Source organism: Mesoplodon bidens, assembly GCF_964165515.1.
Source record: "Mesoplodon bidens genome assembly, chromosome: 14".
Classification (NCBI taxonomy): domain Eukaryota; kingdom Metazoa; phylum Chordata; class Mammalia; order Artiodactyla; family Ziphiidae; genus Mesoplodon; species Mesoplodon bidens.
The window spans coordinates 20,322,789-20,344,266 of NC_138170.1; the positions used below are offsets into that span (position 1 = coordinate 20,322,789).

Sequence of the window (21,478 nt, forward strand, 5' to 3'; positions counted from 1 at the left end):
CCAGTTCATTCTCTATCCAGTTACAGGAATGACACTCTCATACAAATGTGACCACCAGCTCTGGTCACTGACTTCAGGGGCTTCCTAGGACCAGTATGAGAAAGCGCCAGCTCTCGAGTGGCATGTGCTTTACATTGTTGTTCCCCTCATCCACCTGGGTGGCAGCTTAGGGAAGCTGCTTTCCTTTCCCCCGTCACCTTCCTCCTGCCTTCTGCCTACTGAAATCCTAGGCAAACGTAAAGACCCAGTTCAACTATACCCGGTACTATAGGCCTTCTCTTACTACCATCCAGCCCTGAAACAGTGGTCTCTCTGTGCAGGAGTCATCTGGCTTCGTGATATTCTGTGCACCCCTCGGCTAGGGCACTTAGCACACAGTGTTAACTGGTTTGCTTTTCCCTCACTGGACTGAACTTGTGAGGGCAAGGGTTCTGTCTTGCTCTAGCGGCTTTTGGTGCCTGGCACCTGGAGAGCCGTCAAAATATGTTTGCCAAATTAAGTGGCTTCTGGTTGTCAGCAGCGTGCCCGTTTACCAGGCAAGCTTGGCAGGGCCCTGCTCAGAGGTCCCTTGTGAGACATCAGTTTGGATTATTGGATGGATGTGAATGACTTGGAATGGGACTTATTCTAAAATAAATCCACAGTTAAAACTTCAGGCTGCTTTTGCCTTGCCCATCATCTAAACTAATGAGGTTTCTGTACACTTTTATTACATTTTTAGTGGAAAAGAAATACTGTAGGGTTTTATTTTTTTAACCCTTTACATGGAATTTGGAACAGGTGCCACTTCTGCCATTGGCTTCCTGTCTGTGGTAATCTGCACAAGCATACACACACGCATGCACAGTTACATATACATGCGCACATGCACACACGTGCACACATATTGATGTGTATAATTAAAAGTCCACTTTATTTCATGGCCTTCACTGTCCTGTCGTTTGGGGTGATTTGTATGTTTCCTACCTGAAGGATGCTTAATAGATGTCTCCCTACACTTCCTAGGTGTGTCACTTGGAATTAGGCCTTTTGGGTACTTTCTGGGACATGAGATCCTTTAGTATTTGTTTGATTCTGAAATTTGAATTTGCAGTAAAGACTCTTTATGTTATGCAATTTTTTATGAATGAACTGAGACATCATGAACATAGTTTTGCATTCATATACACTCTTAGTTAACAAACTAGACAGTCTCTAATGATTTGTTGTCTCTTTTCTCTAATAAAAACAACAGGATAATACTGTAAAGGTAAAAGTGTAACTGATTTAGGAAAAAAACTGAGTACTGCAGGAGAACCATTTCTATAACATCTGTTGTTAGACTAATTATTCATCATCTTCCTCATTACGACACCCAACCAAGGATCACTTTGTTAGGTCAGTTCACCAATTTATTTAGAATTGACAGAACTTCATTTCTTTGAAAACAGTAGTTAATTTTGGCCTTTCACAGATTCAGATGAAGCTTTCTTTAATTAATCCAAATTGTGATGATATAGATTACATGTAAATCTATTTACACTGTAAATCTTGCCTCATGTTCTAAGGAATTAATAGAAATTCAATATTGTTTAAGTTGAGCTTTAAATTGTATTAAATGGTCGAATTGGATTTTTAGAGATGTTTTCACTTGGTACAGTCCAAAGCTTTCCAAGACAAAGCTTTGCAGTTTTTATGGGCTCATATTAAGAACAAGGAAACAAATTAAGTATTCTCAGAGATACATTCAAGACCTAGGAGTCTTAAACAGTATAAACCACTGACCAAACAAGAACATCCTTTAAACCAAACAAGAGCATCCTTTAAAAATTTTAAAGTGTCTATATACTAGAACTGAAAGCTTGTCCCCATCCTAGATCCATGAGATAAATAGATATCTTTTAAGTGTCAAGCACATTGTCGACAAGGCATGTAAAAATAATAGTAATAGCAAATACATCCGATTTCTTACTGCATGCAGCTACTTTTCATATATGTTCTCAATCCTTCCTATAAACTTATTTGAAGGATACTGTGCTTTATGTTAGAAAACTGTGGTCTCTCAGAGTCACCCAGTTAGTAATATCTCAAAACATTCATTTTATTTTGAAAATTCTCTGATTGCCTCAGTTTTACTTCAGACAGTGAAAGAACTACCCAGTTCCAGGAGCTGATTCTTCGTTACAACTGAACATTTCAATTCTGGAATCAAAGTGTGCCACATATGCAAACTAGGTAATATAATTAGCTAAGAAACAGGAAATTCCAAGAAATTTTGAAATAGGCTTAAAGTTGCGCACTTTGGAATGCTGAAGCACAGGCAGAAAATAAAGCCTGTGGTGACTGCAGTAAGGAATTTCACTTGGAAGCTATATCTGTATGGTCACAACTCTCCAGGCAGCCAGGTGCCCCCTCCTTTAAGTACAGATCTGTTGCTCCTGCCTTTCACCGGCGACTCAGAATCAAACGTCAGGCTGCTCTGCTAGGGCAGTCCAAGGGCAGGAAGTAGCAGGTCTCAGCAACAGCCGTTCTGGGGAGCACTTATCCCCCATTGCCGTCTGGCTCTCTTTCCCTCTCACCCTCACCTGGTGTCTTCTCTTTCTGGCAGTCCCCCTGCTTCTCTCTGTGGAGAGGCGCCTCTGCTTTTTCTGCCCTCTCTATGGCCTGCGTCGTAATTCCTGCCCTCTTGCTTGGGTATGGCCGTGACTCACCACAGCTCTTCTGGATCAGCTACCAGTGCTTCCTTTTAGCTTCAACTCTGCTGTGAATCCTCTCCCTTTTGCAGTGTTCCCATTCTCAAGGGGTCACACTGATTAGCTCAACTCACCTCTGCATGGGTCAGAGGCCACCATGTTTTGGTCTTTGTGTCAGGTATCTGACCCCGTTTGTTTGTATTTGGGGTAATTAAGAGTAGAGTCATGTGGTATGAAACGTGGCCAGTGCCTTCTTAGTGGACAGGGAAACTTCCCATGGAAGATAGCGTGAAAGCTCTGTGGAACTGTGTGTATTGGCAGACACAACCTGTACTGTATACTGTAATCTAAAGGGATTTCCTAATGTCAATGATACATAAAAAACAGTGTGCAAGGCTCTCTGGGGGAAGTAATCCACTTTCCTATTACTGAACCTAATACCCTCTGCTGTGTCATGTTAATGCAATTTTAACATGCAATAAAATCAACCACAAAATAAGTGCCATTCATTGGTCTCTTGTGATATGCCACACACTTCAAATGCATTATTAGTAATTCTTTCAAGAACTCTAAAGGATGGACACAAGCATTCTTATTTTACAGAAGTGAAGGTTCAGAAAGCATTTCCTATTTTACAGGTTCATAAGTTTAAGTAAGTGGTCCAAGGTTACATTGCAGGTAAGAGTGCATACTCAGGTCACTCTGATTCGGAAACCTACATTTCTTTACTGTATTATGCCATATATATATATATACACACACACACACACACACATACATATTACTTCAACAGTCAAATATATTTTAAATTAAGATGAGAAATATAATCTACTATATTTACACAGATATCCACCTTTTCTGTTTCTCTTCCTTCACTTCTGAAATTTCAAGGAAACCCTGGTGTCATTTCCCTTCAGCCTAAAGAAATTTCTTTAGCATTTCTTTGTAGAGCAGGTCTTCTGATGACAAAGTCTATATTTTCCTCCTTGAGAAATGGCTTTCTTTTCCCTTCGTCCCTCAAAGATATTTTCACTGGAGGCAGAATTTTAGGTTGACAGGTCTTTTTCTGGGGCACTTTTAAGATACTGTTTAACTGTCTTCTGGCCTCAGTCGTTTCTTTTTCTGTTTGTTTCTTTGCCGTCACTTTTGCTGTTGTGTACTTACTCAGGGTCCCCAACCTGAAAGTGGAAGCTGTCAGACCTCCTCTGCCCTCTACTCACACGGGGCTGCTCTGTCCCCAGCATACCCTCAGGCCTCGAGCAGCCCCTCTGATCGAAGGCACACCCTGTGATCATGAAAGGGGACCACCCAAGTCAGCATCTTTGCCAGCAACCCTTTTCCTCTGCTTTGCGGTGATTGTGACAACGTGCCCACAGCTCACAATGTCCACTCTGACTTGGGCAGTGGCCTCAGTCACTTCTGGTGAGAGACTTGCCATCCGTGGAATTACTGTTCCCGTCCATCTAATGGGTCATCTCCACCCCATACCCCCAGCTACTTTCAAGACTTTGCCTGTGGTTTTCAGTAATTTTCTTATTACGTGTCTAGGCTGATTTCTCTGAGTGTGCCCTCTTTGGAGGTTGCTGAGTTTCTTGTATCTGTAAATTTGTCTTTCACCCAGTTTAAGAAGTTTGAAGGCATTATTTCTATAAATGTTCTTTCTGCACCAATATCTTCTCCCTCTGCTTTAGGGACTCCAGTGACACAAATGTGAGATCTTCTGATATTGTCCCACGAGTACCTGAGATTCGAGTCATTTTTGTTTTCAGTCTCTTTTCCTTCTGTGGTTCAGACTGGATAATTCTTACTGTTCTCTCTTCAAGTTTGTTGCTCTTTCCTCTCTCCTCCCTGTCCTGCTAGTGAGGCCATCTAAGGGAGTTTTTATTTCACATATTGTATTTTTCAACTCTAAAAGTTCAGCCTAGTTCTCTTTTTTATAGATACTACTTCTATCTTGAGAATTTCTATCTTTCTATTCATTTCAGGAGTGTTCACCTTAGTTCAGAGAAGCTGGTTCTAAAAGCTACTTCAGAGTCTGTCTGATCACTCACATGTCTGAATCGTGTTTGTGTTGGCATCTACTGATCGCTTGGTCCTTTGAGAATTGGTCAGCTTTTCATGGTTGTTGGTATATCAAGAAATTTTGGATTGTATGCTGGACATTTTGAATATTATCCGTCTCCGCGTATTGTTAAAATCCTCTGGAGAATACTGATCTGTTGTTTGAATAGGCAGCTGACTGGCATGGTTCTGTCTTTTTCCTCTGTGATAGTAGTTGCATTGTCAGTTCGGTTCCCTATGCTATTTGGGTCTGCCTGGGGCATCACCGCTCCAGGCTTGCTCTGGTACTTGGGTGGTTTTTATACTGTAATTCAGTTCTCAGAGCCTTTGCTATACATCTCTGGGTGTTTTCTGCACATGTGCAACGTGGGGAGTGAGCTCAATCCTTGTACAGTTTCAAACACAGAACTGGAGATACTCTTGTCCAGCCCTGTCTCATCTGTGGGATTTTCTGCCACACCCTCTGGCTTCCACGGCCCCTTTCTCCCAGTTTCTCTGGGTAGAAAGATGGGGTTCCTTCAGAGTTTTGGTCTCCTGTGCTGTGGCAGAGTTCCCTGCAACGGCACCAGTGCAGACCAGCAAGAGAAAAGGTGATTCCCCCACTCTTTGCGCAGTTGGGTTTCTTTTTCTGATTCTTCTATCCTGAGAGTTGGATCATCTTTGGGATGTTAAATGTCCACTCCCCCATGGGGGTGGCAGTGCAGATCTATGTTTGAAGCTGGCTGTGAAGCAGGGTGAGGAGAATAAAAACATGAGGTCTCCCCACACTCTGGCTTGCAGAGCCCCTCTCCTGCTTCTCTAGCCAGCATGACAGCCTTCACTAGGGATATTGTGCGCTTTGAACCTTTTTACACAGTTCCCAATTTGGCTTGCCTTGAGGCCAAATCCTGGATGAAAAAATAGAAAAAACCCAGAAAACCCCTTGTAGCTGAATTGATCTTTCATTAAGGTTTTACTTCCCTCCTTAATCCACTTGCTGTTGTTTACTTTCCAAACTCCTGTAGTTTGCCATTTTGTCTAGTCTTAGCTTGGAGGGTGATCAGAGGGTGATTGGAGAGGTGATAGAAGGGCTCCTTTTCCCCGGACCACCTACCTCTTACGAATGTTTATACCCCTAGCACTTGCCACAGAAGGACCGCGTGAAAGTGCACTAAATGAAGTGAATGAAAGTGTAAAATGTGGGGCTCACCAGTTATCTAGTAAACTCTGGTAGGACAGGGATGGCAGGCATTTGGCTCAAAGCCTTTCACTCTCACTTCCCACACTGAGAGCTGATCAGTACTTTACTGCCCTGTGCCTTGAGGAGCCTGAATACAGCCGCAGAATACTTCCTCACCAGCAAGCCTGGCAGCCACTGCCAGATGGATGGCATTGGCCTGTGAGGTGGAAGCCTGCCTTTTGTTTCTGTCTTCAAAACCGAGTTATTCTCAGGGTATATGCCCAGTAGTGGGATTGCTGGGTCATATGGTAGTTCTATTTGTAGTTTTTTAAGGAACCTCCATACTGTTCTCCATAGTGGCTGTACCAACTCACATTCCCACCAGCAGTGCAACAGTGTTCCCTTTTCTCCACACCCTCTCCAGCATTTATTGTTTCTAGATTTTTTGATGATGGCCATTCTGACCGGTGTGAGATGATATCTCATTGTAGTTTTGATTTGCATTTCTCTAATGATTAATGATGTTGAGCATTCTTTCATGTGTTTGCTGGCAATCTGTATATCTTCTTTGGAGAAATGTCTATTTAGGTCTTCTGCCCATTTTTGGATTGGGTTGTTTGTTTTTTTGCTATTGAGCTGCATGAGCTGCTTATAAATTTTGGAGATTAATCCTTTGTCAGTTGCTTCATTTGCAAATATTTTCTCCCATTCTGAGGGTTGTCTTTTGGCATGGACATATATACACTACCAAACATAAGGTAGATAGCTAACGGGAAGCAGCCGCATAGCACAAGGAGATCAGCTCGGTGCTTTGTGACCGCCTGGAGGGGTGGGATAGGGAGGGTGGGAGGGAGGGAGACACAAGAGGGAAGGGATATGGGAACAGATGTATATGTATAACTGAGTCACTTTGTTGTAAAGCAGAAACTAATATACCATTGTGAAGCAATTATACTCCAATAAAGTTGTAAAAAAACAAACAAAACAAAACAAAAAAACCCCGAGTTATTCACACGGAAATGTAAGCCTTCTTTTCTCATTTAACTGCAGTGGTTGCTCTCCTCGGATTTTCCATCCTCCTATTCTCTTTTCTCTTAAAGATTCCAGTTGATTGATATATTTTTTCCTTTGCCAGGTGGCTTGTTGAGAAGAATCATTTTTTGCTTTCTTATAAAGTTTCTGTATTTTCATTAAAAATTGTAATTTCATGAATGTGTTTCAGTGAGCTTTCCCTCATTTACACACGTAGGAATTTATTTTTGTGTTTTAGCCTTTGGGAAATGATGAATTTGTTTAAGAGATTGGTAATTATCCCACTCAAAAATGAACATTAGAATTCTTTATTTGATCACTGTATGTCACCAAATCCACAATTTATTTATCACCAGCTGCATCCATTAATTCAGACTTGCCCTTGACTAAGAGACCGCTATAACTTCTCATTTTAAATCTTACTAGGAACAAATATTAATAGAAAGTAGTACGCCTTAAATATATCTGATCTTAAATCTCAGTCTGTACAAACCCTTTTTTTTTTTTCCCGCTTTGCTTGTCATTTTTATTACCTTAAGATTATTTTCCAGTAGAGTCACAATCTAAATAGAAGTGTACTTTTTTGTTAGGAGATTGGGGGGACCATTACCAGCTTCTAAAGGATCACTGTGGTATAAGCACTGTCTTGGCAGGAATTAAGAGGCAGCATTTGTGAATGTGAATGACTTTTTATGTCCTTGTCCTTTTGGTGTGAACACCTATGTGTGACCTATCTGGGAACTTGCTCAAGAGGCGTCTTTATAGAATGTTAGGTGTTCCCACTTCTAACCATGGATAATCTGGTTAGAAAAATGAGCTCCCAGAGTATATTAAGCACATATGAGGTGTAAATACCAAGCGCTTGTTGATAGAAGTTCGGCATCATTGAGTCCAAAGTCGTCTGGTGAGGCTTCCTTTTAAAGAGAACTCAGGACCACAGCCTGGGATTCCGTCCAGCAGTGCTGGGGCTGAAATTAGAAAACTGAAGAGAGAAACTTACTGTGTGACAGTCTGCTGCGTTCACAATCTAAGTGTGCCTTTCTCTTGTCCTTTTCTCCTGGGGTCTGCAGTTTACCGTGGCTTCTGGGCGGTCCTGATGCTTCTTGGGGTAGTTTCTGTGGTGACTGCGAGCTTTTTGATCATCTGTGCAGCCCCCTTCGCCAGCCATCTTCTCTATAAAGCCGGAGGAGGCTCCTACATCGCCGCAGGTATGTCCATTGTGAAGGGTATGATTTCCAGCTGTGGTTTTTCCCCATATCTTCATATTTTCCACTTCTAGTTTCAGGGGTGAGGCTTCTAGTAGTAATAATATGTTAATATTCATGTACAATATTCCGTGAGTGCTACCTATATGTCACACACTTTTCCAGGGACTTCCCGTTTTCCATTTGCTCATTGTATCCACATTATATGAATGAAGACACTAGGCAGGAAAGCTCTGCTGTAAGAGCCTTTTAATCTCTCTTATCCTGTTAATTTTCTACCTGTAAAAGGGGGTTATAACATGTCTCTCTGTAACATCTGGGCGTAGGTGAAGCTTTTTGTGTGCTCTTAAGAAGATAGCCCCATTATATTACAAACCCTCATGATTTATTTATTATAGGTAAAAAACATCTTTTTCTACATCATCATCATTCTATTTTCTTAATTGTGGTTCATGTGCATTATCTAAATACCTTCTCTTCTTTGTAAAACCTGTATTTTTTTAAGTCAGCTTTCTAACAAGTCTAATTCCTGCTAAAAGGATCATAGTACAAATAGAAAAATAATTGAATAGGTGAGTCTTGTGAATTTTAAGACTTCTAAATTTAATTAGGAAATAAAAGCCAGAGCACTAACCTGAAAACATAAGCACAAGGTTTTTTGTAAACATAAATGTTCTGGGAATTTAGACAAACTACACTACGACTAAGACCAAACTGTACCTGAGTTGGGTCTATTGCAGCATCCCATAAAAGGGGCCAGTTGTCTCACCTGGGATTGTAGTGACCATGAAGGAAAGGGACAGAGTGGGGAGCTCTACTGCCTTTCTCATCACTGCAAAGATGGCTCCTGCTGTTGCCCAAATCATGTAATCACTGATCCATTAACAAATAGTTCCTTTAAACACTATTTTTGCATAATATTGTACTTAATTTTTTTGCAGAGGGAATAAAAAGAACAATCAGATAGATCTTCTGCTCACCGAGCTTAAAAAACCACAAAACAGGGCTTCCCTGGTGGCGCGGTGGTTGAGAGTCCACCTGCCGATGCAGGGGATGCGGGTTCGTGCCCCGGTCCGGGAAGATCCCACGTGCCGTGGAGCGGCTGGGCCCGTGAGCCGTGGCCGCTGGGCCTGTGCATCTGGAGCCTGTGCTCCGCAACGGGAGAGGCCACAGCAGTGAGAGCCCCGCATACCTCAAAAAAGAAACAACAAAAAAACCCCCACAAAACAATAACAAAAAACAAAAGCCAAAACCCACTGTGGGGACCAGGGCCCTCTATTTAACTTATTCTGTCTTTCTTTTTGTCTTTTATTTAAAACTCTTTTCTTCACTGAGTTTTCAAGGACCCAGATTTAGCCATTTGAGCTCATAATTAAAGAAATAACTTTAATAATTGAGATATAATTCACATACTACAAAATTTACCATTTTAAAGTATATAATACAGTGTTTTTTGATATATTCCCAGAGTTGGGCAAAGATTACCACTGTCTGATTCCAGAATATTTTTATCACGCCACAAAGAAACCTCATCCTCAGGTCCTCCGCCCCTCCCAGTCCTGAGAACCACACATCTGCGTTCTGTCTCTATGGGTTTCCTGTTCTGGACATTTCATGTATATGGAATCACACAATACGTGGCCTTTTGTGTCTGGCTTCTTTCGCTTAGATCTCGTAATTGATAATCTCTCTTCTTTACTTCATAATTCCATAAGACCAAACCCCTTATATGCCTTAAAACTGAGCATCTTCTTCACCAAATATTTCTTCTCCCCCAAATCACATTTTACTCTCGCTTTATTCAAAGGTCTAGTTAAGGTGTATATTTTTGCATGGTCTTCCCGGAAATAATAGCACTCTACTAAAATGTGTAAATATTTGTTTCTTCTTCTTTGCTTTTTAATCTTTTAAAATCTTTGTCAATAAAGGGAATACGTACTAGCAGTAATTTAGTACTAACATTATGGGCAACATAATTGTTTTAAACTCAGAAATGCTCTGATCCTGAGTTTGGACTTATTAGAGAATTGTGTGTTTCTGTGTGTGTGTGTGTGTGCGCGCGCGCGTGTGTGTGTAGTGCTTTTGAAAAAAATTGTTGGTCATATTTTCCATTTTATACTTTTTTGAGAAAATAGTATACCTAAAGAATTATTTTGGCTGGGGGCTCTGAAGGAAGATAAAGCATCTGATTTGCACCCATGTGCCTGTGACCACTGGATTCACTTTTTCCAGTGAATCTTTGGCTGCAGTGGGTGTGGGTCTGAAGTCCTCTTGGCTCAGGTCTTTATGCAGAAATGCCTTGGGAGGGGTCCACCATGTTCTGGGAGCCCATCCTGAAAGCCACTCAACCAGACGATTACGAGGATACTTCTTTTTAAATCTGACTTTTAATTTCCTTCATGGCACTATTCTTTATTGTTTTTATAGGACTGTTTATTTCCCAAGAACAGAGAGATATTCTGTTGGATGAGATTAAAAAATTACTGTTTATTTTTTATCAGTTTGGACAGTAAAAGTGGTGTTCTCAGGACTAACTAAAATTTACTGTCAGGTAGCAATTTCTACTATGAGACACATCTTTTAAAGCGGTTATGGGGCAAATAAATCATCCTCAAATCTGAGTGTTATTGACAGAAGCATTTTCAAAACCTTTCATTGTCTATTATTAACATCCCCAGATTTGTTAATAGGCAACTAATCCTTTCAGATGTGGAGATGGAAACTTACATACTATTCTATATGGACACTAGGAAAATATGTGCTAAACACTAGGTTTTGGGGGCAGGCAGCCAAGATTTTTCTGTACTACGTTTAATACGGAACTGTGCGTGTAGTCTTTCACTGAGTTAAACTGGATTGAATTTGTCATGCTTTCTTTGGTTAGATGTTATGTTTTCAAAACGAAGAGCTCTCTTTCCATGGAACTAGTATTCCAAAATCTCTCCCTTTTAGGGCTTGCCTTGTCATTCCCTGCCTCACGGTCTTCCTTTGCCAGCACTCTGTGCTCAGCCGGGCAGTTGGGAACAGGTGCAGCCTGGGCCCACAGTTTCTGTGACTACTTTATCAATGCCACAAACAAGATTGGACACTCTCTCTTTATTTGGACAGATGGCCTTAAGACAGGGCAGAACCAAATTCCAAGTGGCCATTGCTGGGTGTGTGCACATAGAAAGACTCTTTGGCATCAGCAAGAAGACTATTTTGGGGCATTCCACACATGGCCGTGGCATGCTGATGTCACAGCTGTCCGTGTGAGCAAGGGGTGGGGTCCATGTTTTTCGTCTTGCTCTGTCAATGGCTCAAAGGTCTGGAGGCCATATGTTGCCACTCCCTGCACTTGGGCAGATGCCTCCTCAGCTTGGGCCATGTGTTCCAATGGTAGGTCAGTTCTGGACCAAGCACACGGTAATTGTCAGGACGTTATGACACCCGAGTGTGTTTCAGTGAGTCTCATCCACACCTCCCAATGCCTAAACAATTGCTGAATTTTCTTTCAATGTGGACTCCAGGGGTACTCAGATACAAAGGGCCGACTCGTGTTTTCTCCTAACCCTGTGATATTGGATGTGTTAGGAAAGATGCAAGAAGGCATGACATTACAAAACATTTGAATTATGTGGAGAAAATTACTGTACAGCTGAATATTCCTAATGCCTGGGCAAAGCGACATCAATACAGGAATTGCTACACAGGAGTAAGATCCCTAAGTGTACAGGTAAGAATGAGGATGGGGTCTGGATGTTCTGGGACACTGATATTGGGTGAAAAGACATAAAAAAGCTAGAAATTAGTATTTTACCAGCATATCAGGGTAGAAAGATTCTTCTTCCATAATTGAAATCCCCTTTTCCTGAATGACAACCTGGGGTTACATTTTTCTGCTGGATGTAGAGCTAGACAGAGTCTCACCTGAGTAGAGGGGCCTGGAAAGCTTCTGAATCTTGGCTGAATTCCTTGTTAGAGTCTCACGTTGGTGAGACTACACAGACGTCTTATAAGTCGGAGGAACATTGAAGCCCACACTCCAGGCCCAGGGTGTGTTAGCCGAAGGAAAGGACATCTTTGCTGTGTAATTAGTCCTTTGGAAGGTGATGGAGGTAAAGTTGTGGCCTGACTCCTGCCCCATTCTGTGACCACAGGGTATGTTTCTTGCCCAGACAGCTGTTTCACCAGCTGTCTGCCCAACCAAGCTGCCATTGGTCACCAGGAATGTGAGCAGTGTGAATTGGGGTGAGTTGTATAAACCATCTGCCAGGTGGGACAGACAGCCTGAGCACGTCCTTATGGGGCTCAAACCTGCTCCCTTCTGGTCTGGAGGACAGTGCTTTCTAAGAGTGTAGGGATATGACCCCCCCTTAAAAACACAGTATAGGGAAGGTAAGTGGATATGAAGGGAATATCACATTCTTACATGTAGAGGGCAAAACTGACTCAGAACTAAACTGGATTTGCGGTTTGTTTTTTTATTTCTTTAAAAAAGATCAGTGGAGTTTGTATAGCTCATGGTAAACATCACTCATTTCTACCTGAGATAAGATAGATGCGATGGATGCATAATACAAGAGACTTTTTTGCCTTCATCCTAGAAAAAATAGCTCACAAAAGCCAAGGGACATGTTTCAGACGCTCAGTTTCCTTTGGCTGAGACTGAACACATGGCTCACAGGAGGCGCTGGGGGTCGTGTCTCGCTCCTCACGTCTCCCTCCAGACAAAGCAGAATACGGCAGCAGTCAGAGCAGGAGAAGAGTATGTGGAGGAAACAGCCCCCAAGCAGGAAGGGATTAGGGGAGAGTTGCTGACAGCCTAGAGGCAGGCATTCTAAACTTACGGGAAGCACACTCGTCTCCCCGCTTACACGTGCTGTCCTCATGTCTGTATGCTGAACGATCAGCCTGTAAACAGCTGCTGATCCCCGAGAGGCAAAGGGGGCCTCCTGTGTGAGGGGAACGGGCCAGGAGGGCCAGTGAGTGCTTGCCAGCTTTTCTAAAGCTTCCGTCTTTCTTAGCATGCAAGAAGTAGGCTCTCAGGGGAAAATCAAAAGCATAACTTCCCAGTACGGAACTGAGTATTTCACCAAAGTCCAGGACTTCAGCATTTTATTCAGAGCTCTGGTTTGTTGGAGGTGGGTGGGGGAAAGAAATAGTGATTAATGAAAGCTATGTATTACTGATATATCAGCCAGATGTACTTTTGCCGTAGAATCAGTGTCTCCGATTTTCATGAACTGCAGAAGGGCTGCTCGGACTTCCCTTTTGCTCAGTCCAAAGGTTTGGGTATACAGATCTGCTTTCCAAGTAGGAACAGAAGACCCAGTCACTCTTATGTTTCTAAAACTACCTGCTTTGTACACTTGCTTTCTGCCTTCAGTTGTCATATTTGGGACTTTATTTGGATAGTATCAGTATCCAACACAAATTACTGTGTTGGATACTGATACTATTATGTGGAATTTTAATGTCCTTGATCTGACATTTTTTATAGATGTCAAGTGCTAGAACAAGTCAACCTTGGTTAATATTAAATAGGAAAGCGCTTAGAAGAGCTTTTATTTACAAAAATACTTGAAAGCCTTATTTTCTTTCTCAGATAGTTCTTTGAGCATTTATTTCTCTCCATGTTGCTTATCAGTTGAAATATGTGTAACAGGCTGTTAGAATCAGACTTGTCCAGACTTGGTTTTGAATAGGAACCAATATGGTAGACACAGGTACACCTTGGAGATATTGTGCGTTTGCTTCCAGACCCACTATGCTGTAATTGATTAGTGTGCAATAGCATTATGTCTAAAAAACGTACGGACCTTAATTTAAAAATACTTTATTGTTAAAAAGTGCTAACCATCATCTGAGTCTTCAGCAAGTTGTAATCTTTTTGTAATAATAGCATCAAAGATTACTGATTCCAGGTCACCCTAACAAATATAATAATGAAAAAGGTTGAAATAGTGTGAGGATTACCAAAGTGTGACACAGAGACGAAATGAACAAATGCTGTTGGAAAAATGGCACCGACAGACTTGCTTGAAAGCAGGGTTACCACAAACCTTCAATTTATTAAAAAGTGCATCTGAGAAGCGCAGTAAAGCAAAATGCGGTAAAACACGGTCTGCCTGTATGTGGCAGTAAAGTGAGGAAACAGGTTCCCAGAGGAAGAACTCAAAAGGGACCCGTCACACCCAGTTCAGTGAGTTTCCAGTGTCTCAACCAGATGAAGGCTGTGGGAAGGAGGAGGAGTGCAAGGTGGGAGAGGAGAGCCAGAGCTGGCACGCTCCTGTGAGTGCCCACCCTAGCCTGAGCTTGTTACAGCGTCCTTGCTGGAGACAGTCTGGTTCCTGGTCGACTCCTACCCAGATGAGTCGAGGTGTGAGAGGCTCACTCAGTAACAGCTTTGGTGGAACTTTTCTGAAAACTTGACTAAATGCTCCCCACCCCTTTTAAAAATGTATCTGAGCTGTTTTTCTTTTCTTTTTAAAAAATATTTATTTATTTATTTTTGGCTGCGTTGGGTCTTCGTTGCTGCACGCGGGCTTTCTCTAGTTGCGGTGAGCGGGGGCTACTCTTCGTTGCGGTGCACGGGCTTCTCATTGCAGTGGCTTCTCTTGTTGCGGAGCGTGGGCTCTAGGCACTCGGGCTTCAGTAGTTGTGGCACATGGGCTCATTAGTTGTAGCTCGTGGGCTCTAGAGCACAGGCTCGGTAGTTGTGGTGCACGGGCTTAGTTGCTCCGCGTCACATGGGATCTTCCCGGACCAGGGCTCGAACCCGTGTCCCCTGCATTGGCAGGCGGATTCTTAACCACTGCGCCACCAGGGAAGCCCTGAGCTGTTTTTCTGAGAACTAGAGCAACAGGCCTGGCAAATGAATGCTTTCACTCACATGACATATTACTACGGGGTATAATTAATCTCCACCCTGAAAGGGAGTCTTCAGATGTGTTAGGTGACCAGACTTTCTGGCCTATAAATAGGATCTCTGGTTTGGAATTAATTTTGCTGTGGTGGAAGGGCAGAATGAGTTTCCATCTGCTTCATTCTCCTTTTCCAAAGTACGTGTATCATTAACATCTACTATTTACCCAGTACTGCTAAGGCATTTAGTTTGTTTGCAAATATTGTTTCATTCCTCACCCTTCCCCCAAACTGTCACTTTGCTCTTTGGTTTCTTTACTAGATTATGTTTTGCATTTTCTGAGGCCTTTTTTTTCTCTATACTTTCCCGTGTAGAAGAGAAGCACACAGAGTACAGATTCATCTGAATGATCAGATCAACATAGGCTGGGTTTGTCCTAGGAAGAATTTTTGCATCCTGTAACTCAGGGGCTGTTGAGGAGGGGCGGGAGGTTTGCTTGACTGGACAGTGGAAAAAGAAAACGTCCTTAATATGAATAAGCCCCAGTTTGGGTTCACCTGATGTTCTTTCCAGAATGTACCCTAGTGGGGCTGTGAGGTGGCGTGTGCCACCTGGTGGAGAATTCCAGCGAGACGCTGGCAGACACGTTTGAAGCGACCTTTCCTTCTGAACGGGAAGGCCCCATGGCAAGTTTATTCTCTTGCCTCTTGGCCAGCCCTGAAATAGCCTAGTCACATGAGAAGCTCTGACGCTTTAGAAGATTTCAGAGAACAGCATTTCTAGCCGTAGCGAGAGCTCATGCCAAAGCGTAACAGTAAAAGTAGCCAGTGCTCGTTATGTGCTAGCCCTGTTCCAGGCATCTTGCTGAGTACTTCACCTCCGTTAATTCCTCGTGACTGCTGTCTGCGGTGGGCACTTGAATTATCTCTAGTTTACCAATGAAGAAATGGAGACACAGAGAAGTAAAAAACTTGCTCAGTGGTACTCAGCTAGTAAAGTTTAAAGCTTTCTGGACAGTAAACCTAGAAGCAAGGCAGACAGATTCCACACCTGTGCTCTTCAACCACTAAATACTTCCTGTAACTCAGTTACCATCAGTAGACACTTCCTTGGCCTTAAATGAAACTGCTTTTCAGGTTAAGCCCCTAACTATTTGTAGGGATGGATATAACCTCATGATCATTCCCTATCAATAACTGTTTCTCAAGAGAGTGCAGAGTATTGAATATATAGGATGTTTAATGCCTAAAGTTATTATACCAATCTAAGAAAGTAATAAATATTTGAAAAATCTGATAGATGATAGACATTACGTAGGTTTGGTTGACTAAATACAACACGAGGCCAGAAAATGAAAGGGAAGGGGCAACTCATGTATTTGGGAAGTACTATGAGGAGGTGAGGGCAGCAATGAATATTTGGAAATCAGACAGATGTAATGAAAATGTGTAGTCGTGAAGTTATAACTGTTTAAGGCCATCTCAGACAATTGGGGGAAAAATCAGTGGAAAGTGAGTCAGAAAATGAAGAGTGGAGATAAGCAAAGAATGTTGATGGTTGACCATTGTGCATTGGTAGTTTTACAATTTCTGAAATATGATATGTAAAAGCGAGCATAATTGAATTATAAGAGAAGGCAATGTGTATTAATTTAAAGAAGAACAAGCTGTTACATAAATACAATTTAAATTATTTTTAAGGACTTCTGGTTTATTTTATCAGAAAAGCTAATTTTTTAATGAATGAAATATGTACTATATGCAAGACTGCTTTGGAAGTATATTACAATATAATAACAAGTATTACTCTTTAGAAAATGTAGACTTGGTCAATTTTCCTTTCCGCATTATATAATGATTAGGAAAAAAAAACAACAGGTATACATTTAGACTCTGGATGGACCTGTGAGAGTAGATTCAGCCTGCACTAATGCTCGTGTTTCCTCCTCTGGAATGACACATAGGACTTCTTAGAAGTGAGAAACGCCTCAAACACTGCAATTTTTAAGATTCCTAACATATTAAAAGTTAACGCATGTCAAAATTCGTTTTCATATATTGTGGAATTTCTTAAGTGTTTACATTTGATAAGTCAGTGCTCCATGCTTTTAAAATACATACATAAAGGTAGTGGCCCTACACATAACAATTTGCAGATATTATCCAAAGTCTCGTATGAGTATTGGGCTCAAATCAGATAATCCTAATAGACCCCAATGTCATCCATATCATGAGGGGGCACATGATTCCATCCCCAAAGGTCAAATCCCTTGCCAGTTCTCAAGGGAGATATCTAAATTTTATCCACTGACTTAAAGCCCAGAGATTCTCTTTAAATATCTGAGGAGCAACTCTCTTTCCAAAGGAGTCCCAGAAAAAAACAGTTCATGGATGGTAGTCTGGTTCCTAGGTTGGGGACCACTTCACAGGGGTTCATTTTATAATGAAACTTCATAACATTCATTTTTATGTCATATTTTATATGTTTCAAATGATACATAATGAAAGTTTTAAAAAATTAGGGAATTGAAAACAACCGGTTACAGAAAATCCCTGTGCTTTAGGCGCTTGGAGAGCTCAGCCTCTTCGTGAGCGCTAGTGCATGACTGTCGCAAGTTTTGTTGGCAAAATTGATGTTTGAGGAGGAGAATGTCAGAAAAACAACTGTGCCCTCAGTAGGGCTTAGTGGGCCTGCTCGGGGTGCGGGGTGAGTCTGGGCAGCTGCGCTCTAGGTCACCGCTGCAGCATCAGTAAGCCCGGGGCCATTTTCTCTTTTGGGAATAAGATCATGTTTTGTAAAAAGGTGTTTTTTTTGCCATTTTTTTTCGAAACCATTTGCCTAAGGAAATGCTATTCATCCTTGCAAAACTCAAGAGATATGGGAACATATGTATATGTATAACTGATTCACTTTGTTATAAAGCAGAAATTAACACACCATTGTAAAGCAATTATACTCCAATAAAGATGTAAAAAACAAAAAAACTCAATGTTATTTTCATAGGAGCTTAATTCATAATAGCCAAAACCTAGAAAGAGCCCAAATGTTCACCAATAGATGAGTGGATACCACTGGATGAATTGGTAGGTTCATACGGTGGAATCCGGCTCAGCCATAAGGAGTAAACTGCTAACACAAGCAACAACACGGATGGTTTCTCAGTCATTATGTTGGTAAAAAACAGCCAGAGACAAAAGATGGCACGCTACTATGATGTCATTTCTATCAAGTTCTAAGGGCAACACTACGCTATACTGATAGGTGCTTTCAGTGGGTGGGTGGTTCATGAAGAACCTCTCTGGAGGGACAGTGATGCATACGTTCTGTTTTTAACAGGTTGTAGCTACACTGATGTTTAGATTTACCAACTCATCAAACTTAAACTCCATACATTTTGCTCTATTTAACTGATATCTCAATTAAAAGACTGAGAAATAATGAGAAACAGTAAACAATAAATAAATGGAATGCTTTTTACCCATTAGAAAAACCTTCAAACCATTGGAGCTTAACATAATACCTTCAGATATTAGTGTGGGCTAATGTAAAACAGGTTTGTATGAAGACTGTTGGTGTCTCTTCCTCAAAAACTCCTTGTGGGGGTGTTGTCAGTTATGTACTTCAGTGTTCCTATGCAGATCTGCAGACAGCCTTTTTTATATATTTCTTCATGAATTGCTATGATTCCTTTTAGAAAATGCTAGTAAATACATAGCTTATCAAGTTTCCTTTTTGTTCTTTCTTCTGAGCATGTCAGATCTAAGCTTACCATTCCATGAATGCTGCTGTCCTTAGCATTCTTACCCACGCTCCAGATTTTTTTTCTTTATTTCTATACTTAGGATGAACTCTTGCCCTGCCTTCCAGGCAGCTCCACCTGGAGAAGTAACCTAGTCTCCTGCTGCCTCCTTGGAATAGTTTCCATATTGTAGGATATTTTGGAATGTCTTCAACCTAATGTGTCACACCTGCTATCAGGGTTTCAGTTTGAGTTATGCCACAGGCTAAACTTTTGATCTCGGTAGACAATTAACTACTGCAGACCTCATTTCCATCCTCTGAAAACAGACACGATGAGTAAGCTGGTGTTACCATCCCTAAAATGTTTTGAAGCTTACTTTCTAGTTCTATATAGATGCCCTTGCTGAAAATTGCCCTGTCTCCCCAGTGTGTGTCTCCTCTGAACAGAGAAAAGATGAGTTCTCCTGATTCTAATTTAGTATTCACTATAACTTCCTTCATGAAGCATTTTTTTGGACTGTGGGATTCCACGGCCTGCCTTACGGCCACTGAAAGCCAAAATGAGTTTCCACTGACTTTGTGTGGAAGCAAAGAGGCCAGTGAATCATCTTGAATTTATGATTCTTCCCCAAGTAACCAATAACTGTCCATGATTCAATCTATTTAAGTACATTTCAAAGGCAATTCAGTTACATCTAAGCAGCTAAAGATCAAGTTTATTGTTTTTCAGTAACTCCAAAAGGCTTTTCTTTTTTTTTTTAAATATAGGTATATGTACTTCTAGGCAAGAATATAGGGGTTTGGCATTTGCCTGTCCTTTGAAGAAGAAAGTTTTCATTTCTGTGGCTAGCTTTTCCCTAGGAATGCATTTTAAAATCCAGTTTTTATAATACAGTATAAAAGATCTTTCTAGGGACTTCCCTGTCTGTCCAGTGGTTAAGACTCCACGCTTCCAGTGCAGGGGGGGCATGGGCTCCATCACTGGTCTGGGCACTAAGGATCCCGCAGGCCCTGTGGCAGCGGCCAATAAATAAATAAGTAAATAAATAAATGATCTTTCTAGTATGCCTTCTTTTCTGTTCTTGTATCTGTGGAATATTGAAGACGTGCAGTTTTATTTCTCAGTCAGTCTGTGACTTGGCGTTGGGGAAATCCTTTTGGTTTTATTTCCATGTTTTTTATCATGTTTTAGTAATTGCGTCCCTAATTTGTGACTGATTTTTATGTCACCTTTGTTTCAAAAAATGTTTTCCAAATTGAATGTATGACATTTGTGAGAGAAACTGTGCAAAAATCATAAGCTCTTCCCCACACTGCCAATAAAAGAGACCCAACATGTTCTTGATGTGACAATTATTTGTCCATTGTTTCACTGTGATCACAAATCTCCGTGGGCTTTGGGACCATATTTTGATTATGCCTATGAGCAATTTTATGAATTTTTGTTGGACTTCAAAAGATAGAAATTATGAAATTCAATAGGAAATAAATTATGCTTTCAAAATGTATGACCTAATTTAAGTATAACTTCATTTAAAACAAATTATTACCTGAATATTAGCAATATTTTCTATTCCTGCTAAAATCACCATGGCAAATGGGTTTGAAATGTAACTCACTGGTCACTCAAGACAGTTACTGCTTATGTTTTTATGAATGTGAGGGTCTTAAGATATCAAGGGAAAAAAATTAAGATTTATCCATAATATTGGTATTGCCCCAGAGGAGACTCTTCACTTGGTAGGTGGACCAAATCAATAATACTACTGTTCATTAATAGTCACGATATCCCACAGAAAGAAGATGTGTCCTTCTGGGTGTGTGAAAGAAACACACACATATTCTCCTCCCACCCCAACATATCCAACATATGCACTCTCCAACACACGCAGCCACAGACTTCCCCCACACGTTTTTTTTTTTTTTTTGAGTAATTCATTTTGTTTCTTGTTTTGAAATATTTTCAGACTTACACAGAAATTGTAAGTCCCTTCACCCAGAGACTCCATTCAAATTTTGCTAATTTTCCCAATAATGTCTTTAATAGCAAAAGAATCCAGTCCTGGAACATGCTTTGCATTTAGATGTGTCATGTGAGTATCCATCAAACCAGAATAAATTCTTCTTTGACCTTCATGAGCTTGGCTCTTTTGAAGAGTACAGGCCTGTGATTTTCTAGAATGTTCCTGAATTGATTTGTCGGATGCTTCCTCATGATTGGATTTAGGCTCTTCATTTTTTTGCTGCAGTATCATAGCAGTGACGCTGTGTTCTCATTGAATCTTGTGAGGTGGTGAGTGACATCAGTTTGTCATGTCCTTGGTGATATTAACTTTGATCACTTGAGTAAGGTGGGATTTGCCAGGTTTCTTTAGTGTGAAGTTACTATTTTTTCTTTATGACTAATATGTGTTTTGTGGGAAAAGACTTTGAGCCTGTGTAAATATTTATTTCTCATCTAAATTTCATCCACTAGTTTTAGTATCTGTTTTTGCTTCTTGCCTGACTTAATTATGACTTAAATGATTGCCAAATGGTGATTTCTAATTCAGCTATTCCTTCTACATTTATAAGCTAGCATTCTGAATGAAAGGCATTCCCTTCTCCCCACTTATTTATTCACTCGCTTATTTATATCTCTGTGGGCTCATGTATTCCTGTTTCATTTGATGAGATGTAGTGGGCCTCTATCACTATTTGTTTGATAATCAAATGTTCTCAGAATTGACTAGCAGAAGCCCCATCATCTGGCTTCTGAAAT

At 41.0% G+C, this 21,478-nt stretch overlaps 1 protein-coding gene across 10 annotated transcripts in view; it reads left to right on the forward strand.

Moving 5' to 3' along the window:
• Nucleotides 1-21,478, forward strand: part of TMEM182 (transmembrane protein 182) — a 289,764-nt gene that overhangs the window by 41,463 nt on the left and 226,823 nt on the right. For 9 of the 10 annotated variants that reach the window (XM_081254473.1, XM_081254475.1, XM_081254474.1 and 6 more), the window contains one exon: nucleotides 7,995-8,132. The exons of the other annotated variant lie outside the window; for it this stretch is intronic. In XM_081254473.1, the coding sequence (XP_081110599.1) occupies nucleotides 7,995-8,132 (138 nt within the window). The remainder of the gene's footprint in view (nucleotides 1-7,994; nucleotides 8,133-21,478) is intronic. 10 annotated transcript variants of the gene reach the window in all.